Source organism: Borostomias antarcticus (genome assembly GCF_949987555.1).
Source record: "Borostomias antarcticus genome assembly, chromosome: 6".
NCBI lineage: Eukaryota > Metazoa > Chordata > Actinopteri > Stomiiformes > Stomiidae > Borostomias > Borostomias antarcticus.
In genome coordinates, this window is record NC_140239.1 from 6,610,472 (window position 1) to 6,618,416 (window position 7,945).

A 7,945-nucleotide genomic window follows, 5' to 3' on the forward strand; every position below is an offset into this window, starting at 1 on the left:
AGGTTTGCCCTTAAAGGTGAATGCTGTTCTATCCATCTACTCACTTAAATGGAATTCAACTGAATAAAACAGTGTACCATCATCATTTCATTCCTTTTACTTTATGAAGTGAGTGAACGAAACTGGCCCCTTTTAAATAAAATACACAGGAAAAGTCCTGATGTAAATCTGAAGTACAGCTCCCATGTGAAAAGTCAGTCCTTTTACTTAGGCCTGTGGCAGTTATGACAGCCTAATGTGAAAGTGAGCAATCTTGCTGCTGAAACATCTTTGTGCCCGCATTGAAAAATTAGGACCCCGAGGTCCCGATAGAGGCTGACCCTTCCAGTCTACTTTTATTAAAACAACAAAGAAACGAGTAAAATACACCGAATTAAATGTGGTCATTACATTTAATTAATACATGAACATTGCATGTTAAATACACATTGTACATACTGTCTATTGTAATAGTAATAACAGACAATTATATTTTTGATCAGGCGATCTTCATAGACAATCTTTGTTTGGTTAGGCTCTTGGACTGGATGTTCTTGGACAAGAACGGCTGTTTGTCCGTGGATTTAGCTTGTGTTTGTCGCAACCCGGTCAACTTGCCTATTCTTTCTAATTGTCGATGTATATTTAAAGTATAATTCGCGATTAGCTACACGTCAGCAATACCTTTCACTTGTATACTCGCTTGCAAATAATGACTGTCAAGCTACTAGCCAACGCTAGCTAGTTGTGACTGGTCTAGCGCTAGATTGCTCAAGCGTCAGTGAGATTTCTCTTGTCTTGGTGCGTGGGGTACACGGTGTGCCCGTCGTCTAGGTCCCTCCAACGTTTCTCTGTTCCACCAAATAGCCAGGGCTGTTTTGAACTCGGTTGTGCTCATTTCTAAACTACGACACCCTGTGAGGAACCGTAATGGTTGCTAGCCTAGCCAGCTGGCTTGTTAGCGAGCTGGCCCGTTAGGGTCCTCGGTGTCTTGCTGCTAACAGAGAGAGCTCTGGTCGTACGATGTACTGCTAAAAATACACCGCTATCGTTACGTCCCACACTCTGCGACCTAGCTTCTTGAAGTGGTGAGCTGTGAACCAGTCCATAGGATTTTATTTTATCAATCAAAGGTCGACAAGTTGTCAATCTACATGGTCGCTACAGTCAAGTCAAGACGACTGGAAGAGGTTGGAGCTAGAGGCTGTGAGTCGGTCTGGTCTGAAGCATCTTGCTCCTGTTGGGTTCACCAAGTACACGCATCCGGCTGTGGTCTACTTAGCCGAATATCCAGCGTCCTCCATGGCCTCGACCTGTAAGCAGTAGTAAGGCTAGTAACGCTAAGTAGCTAGATCATCTAGCTATTTAATATTAGCTAACTTCTAAAGGTCAAACCTTTTGTTTTGATTGCAATTGCGAGAGACCGATTTCAAGTGCCCACACCATCGCAGTAGAGCACCATGTCTGAGGATAAGAACGCAGAAAAGTTAATCAAGGTAAATATACAGCCATTTTTCATTTATTTTACCCTTAATATGGGTTGGATGGCTTTGGAGTAACTCAAGTTAGCTACTTTATGTGTTGCATTTAGACGTATTCAGTTCTGGTTGTCTATGATTGATTTGTCCAGCTCAACTTGGTGCCCCGATAATAAGTGTTCTGTCTTGATTCTGAAGGATATTTGTAACAGGCTTCTTTTACAGGAAGAAAAGCAGCCATTTTGGCTGTGGTAGTGCCAGGATCTAGATCTAGCTCCTAAAATATCTGTACATAAGCTAGTAGACACTGTGCCACATATTGGACCTCTAATAATCCTCAGACAGACATGTGCCCCTCCAGTTCTCTCCAGTTTGTGATTAGGCATTCATATCAGTCATTAAATGTGAGCCAAGCACCCCCCCCCCTGTCCCCTCCCCCACCACTCGGTGCTAAATGTTTTGGGGGGGGTTATGGGGGTCGTTTGGAATAGCTTACTGCTGAGAATTGGAACACTAAAGTACCAACCGTCTCAGTCATTCACCAGAGAGGAAACCCCTAAACTGACGCCCTCAGCTGATTTTCTGGTCACTCTTGGACTAGAAATAGGCTCCTTTCTCAGTCAGCTCACTGCAGAGTCTTGGATCGGAGCCCAAAAGAGCAAGATAGGACATCTGTGGCTGTGTTGAGCAACTGGCATGCTTTCGATTATCACTACTTCAGTGTTTACACAGCAGAAGCTCAGCCGCTAGCGTAGACCGGGCAGAGGACACCTCACCTCCGCCATGGACGGACTGCAGGGCCATATCTTGTTTGGGAAAATATTTAGTATTATATTTGTTCTCTGGCCACAGTGGCATCTCTTAAGTGCTGGATGTCTTATTTTTGTTCTCTGGGTTACTACAGATTGTAATGTCATGTATGTAGTGAAATATGTTCTCTGTCATTGTCGTTCTCTGCCAGGAAACCTCCATCTTGGAGGAGTACAACATCAACTGGACCCAGAAGCTAGGAGCTGGGATCAGTGGGCCTGTCAGGTGAGAAGGACACGTCTTTGGCCTTGTTCCAGCCCTACTGTATGCTTCTCTACACAGCTGATACCAATCCAGTTTAGAGCTGCAGGCTGCTCCAAGGAGAGGAGAGAGGATGGTGGCTTTTTAAAGGGCCTTTGACGAACAGCAGTGTGTTGCAGACTAGGCCTGGCAGACTCAGACAGGGTCCAAAGTCCTGGCCACTCTGGTTCCTTGTGTTCCACTAACACACACAAACACACACACACACACACACACACACTCTGCATGCATTCCTTAACACCTCACTCATTCTTCCTCCACTCCGAGTGTGACCCAGTTGAACCACTTATTTCATTTTCATTTCAAACCTTTATTTGTACTCGTGAAGCACTGAGGTTTCACTCGTTTACAGTGGTGACGAGTTTAGGTTGGTTGGGGTTGTGTTCTGACCGTAAGAAGACATACAGTAGTAGTAGTAGTAGTAGTACATTGCAGACCCTGGAACACATGACAGCACCTCTCAACACTGGTTTCCACTGGGGTCGCTGAAAACAGGACAAACAGCAGACCGCAAAAAAACCTCTCTGAACCCTAACAGAAGCCATATGCACTTGTGAAGATCTGAATGGATTAGATTAGGCAGAAGCAACGTGGTGGCCTTTTCAGCCAGCCATTCAGAGGACATGTTAGGGTGTTTAGACCTATCACGTCTTCACCAGATCTCCACCAGTGCATTGTGGAGGTGGGCAGGGATTTGATACTCCCCCCCCTTCCCATGCCTCTCTCTGATTGGTTCTATTGCTCTTCCTGGTGATGTTTTTTTTAATCTGAGTTTACGTTTGGTATCGAATGGTTATGTTCTGTGTGTGTACAGGTATGTGTGTGTGTGTTTTAGAAGCCAAGTATTATGTTTAAAAAATAATAATTATTATATCCTCTCTCTACAGAGTTTGTGTGAAAAAGTCATCTCAAGAACGATTGGCCTTGAAGATCTTGATTGATCGCCCCAAGGCCAGAAATGAGGTTTGAGACATTTTATTTCTGTCTCTGTGTCCTCACACACACACACACACGCACACACTCAGACCCTACAAAAGAGAACATTTTAATTTTGTCCCTACCACCACACTGACACTGAAACTGACACTGATGTCAGTTTGCCAATATGTCTGTAGTGATCTGTTCTTTGTGTACAACACACACACACACCCTGGGATTTTCCATCTGGGTGACCTGTCCTGTTCTATTCCTGTCTCCTCAGGTGCGTCTCCACATGATGTGCGCCACACACCCCAACATCGTCCAGATCCTGGAGGTGTACGCCAACAGTGTCCAGTTCCCCCACGAGTCCAGCCCCAGGTGTGTGTGTGTGTGTGAGGGGGGGGGGGGGGGGACATGAAACGGCGGTATAGCTGGACATGAAACGGCGGTTCATACTAAAGTTGTCTCCTCCTGACCTCATCCTTCCTTTTTTACTTCTCACAACCCCTCCATCCCTCCGTTTCACAACCCCTCCATGTCCCTCTCCGCCTCTCAGAGCCAGGCTACTGATCGTCATGGAGATGATGGAGGGGGGCGAGTTGTTCCACCGGATCAGTCAGCACAGACACTTCACTGAGAAGATGGCCAGCCAGGTCACCAAACAGGTAGACGGGGCTCTCACACGCACACACACACACACACACACACACACACACACACACACACACACACACACACACACACACACACACACACATAGACACACACACACACACACACACACAGTTTCTCTCTCACACTTCTTCTTTCACGTCTCAAGTCACCAAACAGCGCTCGCAAACACACACACACACACACACACACACACACACACTATAATCGTCGGTGTGCGTGTGTGTGTGTTGTCTCCCTCAGATCGGCCAGGCTCTGGAACATTGTCACTGCCTGAGCATCGCCCATCGAGACCTGAAGCCTGAGAACCTGCTCTTCAAGGACAACTCCCTGGTGAGGAGACCTGACCCAGCAGAGCCGTGTGGTCTGAAGCAGTAGTGACACACTGACCCTTTCTCCCCTCGTGTGTGTGTGTGTGTGTGTGTGTTCCCAGGACGCACCAGTAAAGTTGTGTGATTTCGGGTTCGCCAAGATCGACCAGGGAGACCTGATGACCCCGCAGTTCACCCCTTACTACGTAGCTCCTCAGGTGCTCACACCTGACTGGCCTCCTGGCCTCACCCTTCACATCTGACCGTTCACCTGCCTCCTCACACCCGGCCAATCCCGTACCTCCTACCTCCTCTCACCCGGCCAATCCTGTACCTCCTACCTCCTCTCACCCGGCCAATCACCTACCTCCTCTCACCCGACCAATCCTGTTCCTCCTACTTTTCCACACCTCGCTCCTCCTCAGGTGTCTTTCCTTGTGTCCTACCTCCTTGTCACCTCACCTCCTCCTCCCCCTGATCTGAGGTTCCTCCACAGCGGGTTCTCCATCATGTTCTCCTCTTCCTGCAGGTACTGGAGGCTCAGCGGCGACATCAGAAGGAGAAGTCTGGAATTATACCTACCTCACCTACCCCCTACACCTACAACAAGGTAGACCTACCCCCTACACCTACAACAAGGTAGACCTACCCCCTACACCTACAACAAGGTAGACCTACCCCCTACACCTATAACAAGGTAGACCTACCCCCCACACCTACAACAAGGTAGACATACCCCCCACACCTACAACAAGGTAGACCTACACCTACAACAAGGTAGACCTCCCCCCTACACCTACAACAAGGTAGACCTACCCCCTACACCTACAACAAGGTAGACCTACCCCCCACACCTACAACAAGGTAGACCTACCCCCTACACCTACAACAAGGTAGACCTACCCCCTACACCTACAACAAGGTAGACCTACCCCCCACACCTACAACAAGGTAGACCTACCCCCCACACCTACAACAAGGTAGACATACCCCCTACACCTACAACAAGGTAGACATACCCCCTACACCTACAACAAGGTAGACCTACCCCATACACCTACAACAAGGTAGACCTACCCCCTACACCTACAACAAGGTAAACCTACCCCCTACACCTACAACAAGGTAGACCTACCCCCCACACCTACAACAAGGTAGACCTACACCTACAACAAGGTAGACCTCCCCCCCACACCTACAACAAGGTAGACATACCCCCTACACCTATAACAAGGTAGACCTACACCTACAACAAGGTAGACCTACCCCCTACACCTACAACAAGGTAAACCTACCCCCTACACCTACAACAAGATAGACCTACCCCCTACACCTACAACAAGGTAAACCTACCCCCTACACCTACAACAAGGTAGACCTACCCCCCACACCTACAACAAGGTAGACCTACACCTACAACAAGGTAGACCTCCCCCCTACACCTACAACAAGGTAGACCTACCCCCCACACCTACAACAAGGTAGACCTACCCCCTACACCTACAACAAGGTAGACCTACCCCCTACACCTACAACAAGGTAGACCTACCCCCCACACCTACAACAAGGTAGACCTACCCCCCACACCTACAACAAGGTAGACATACCCCCTACACCTACAACAAGGTAGACATACCCCCTACACCTACAACAAGGTAGACCTACCTCCTACACCTACAACAAGGTAGACCTACCCCATACACCTACAACAAGGTAGACCTACCCCCCACACCTACAACAAGGTAGACATACCCCCTACACCTACAACAAGGTAGACATACCCCCTACCCCCTACACCTACAACAAGATAGACCTACCCCCTACACCTACAACAAGGTAGATCTACCCCCTACACCTCCAACAAGGTAGACCTACCCCCCACACCTACAACAACTAGACCTACCCCCCACACCTACAACAAGGTAGACCTACCCCCTACACATACAACAAGGTAGACCTACCCCCTACACCTACAACAACTAGACCTACCCCCCACACCTACAACAAGGTAGACCTACCCCCCACACCTACAACAAGATAGACCTACCCCCCACACCTACAACAAGGTAGACCTACCCCCCACACCTACAACAAGGTAGACCTACCCCCCACACCTACAACAAGATAGACCTACCCCCCACACCTACAACAAGGTAGACCTACCCCCTACACCTACAACAAGATAGACCTACCCCCACACCTACAACAAGGTAGACCTACCTCACCTACCCCTACACTGACAACAAGGTAGACCTACCCCCCACACCGACAACAAGGTAGACCTACCCCCCACACCGACAACAAGGTAGACCTACCCCCTACACCTACAAAAAGGTAGACCTACCCCCTACACCTACAAAAAGGTAGACCTACCCCCCACACCTACGACAAGGTAGACCTACCCCCTACACCGACAACAAGGTAGACCTAACGTAGGTAACGTGTATGCGGTACGTAGCTCAGGAGGTAGAGCCAGCTTCGATCCCAGCTTCCGGAGTGTGCCCAAGTATCCTTGAGCAAGACACTGAACCCCCAAAATCGCTCACGTGCAGCACAGTAAAATCGCTCCAATACGAAAAACGGGCAGAAGAACAGATCGCTAACGCTGTCCGCCCCTGACGAAGATGAACGAGAGCACGTGATTGGCCCCCGGGCGCGTCCCCTGCACGCTGCCTACTGTCTGCTCCCGGCTGCCCTCGGAGGAAGGATGGGATGGGTTAAGAGCAGAGGAGAACTTCACCAGTGGACACTCCTGTCACTCCTGTGTGTGTGTTTCGGCGTTGACGCCCCATCACCGCGTGCTGTGTCCAACCACTGTATGACAATAAAAAGTTGTTGTCACTACGGCGGTCGGAGCTGTTACAGACAAGGGAGTCACAGGCAAGAAAATGTCTGGTTCTCCTTTAACCTCTGCACTCCTCTCCACCTCTCTCTCCCACCTCTCCCTCCATCCCCCTCTACCGCCCGTCTCTCCCTCCCCTCCCGTCTCTCTCTCCCCCACCCCTCTCCACACCCCTCTACCCCCCACTCTCAACCGTCATCCCTTCCTCCTCCCGCGTCCGCCCCCCTCCGTTCCTCCTCCCCCGCCCCTCCAGAGCTGCGACCTGTGGTCTCTGGGCGTGATCATCTACGTGATGCTGTGTGGTTACCCGCCCTTCTACTCCAAACACCACAGCAGGACCATCCCCAAAGACATGAGGAAGAAGATCATGACCGGCAGCTTCGACTTCCCCGAGGACGAGTGGAGCCAGATCTCCGAGATGGCCAAGGACATCGTGCGCAGGTAAGGCCTCGCCGAGAGAGAGAGAGAGAGAGGGCGGAGCCTGGTTAGAGTCGGCCAATGGCTGACTCTCTCTCTCTCTCTGCCTACCTGATGGAGTGTGGTTCCCTATTACTGAAGGACTTTCTCAGAGGATTAGAGGGCTAGAGAGATGGACAGAGAGAGGGTTAGTTAGAGGGTTAGAGAGAGGGGGTTAGAGAGATAGAGGTTTAGAGTTAGAGAGATAGAGGTTT

General features: G+C 49.7%; 1 protein-coding gene across 1 annotated transcript in view; it reads left to right on the forward strand.

The window, feature by feature from the left end:
• Window positions 1-628: 628 nt before the first annotated feature.
• The window catches only part of mapkapk5 (MAPK activated protein kinase 5), a 12,889-nt gene continuing 5,572 nt past the window's right edge, over window positions 629-7,945 (forward strand). The window contains exons 1-9 of the mRNA XM_084439728.1: window positions 629-1,475; window positions 2,419-2,492; window positions 3,416-3,491; window positions 3,730-3,827; window positions 4,006-4,114; window positions 4,365-4,454; window positions 4,555-4,650; window positions 4,962-5,042; window positions 7,528-7,715. Of these exons, the coding sequence (XP_084295854.1) occupies window positions 1,440-1,475; window positions 2,419-2,492; window positions 3,416-3,491; window positions 3,730-3,827; window positions 4,006-4,114; window positions 4,365-4,454; window positions 4,555-4,650; window positions 4,962-5,042; window positions 7,528-7,715 (848 nt within the window). The 5' untranslated portion in view covers window positions 629-1,439. The remainder of the gene's footprint in view (window positions 1,476-2,418; window positions 2,493-3,415; window positions 3,492-3,729; window positions 3,828-4,005; window positions 4,115-4,364; window positions 4,455-4,554; window positions 4,651-4,961; window positions 5,043-7,527; window positions 7,716-7,945) is intronic.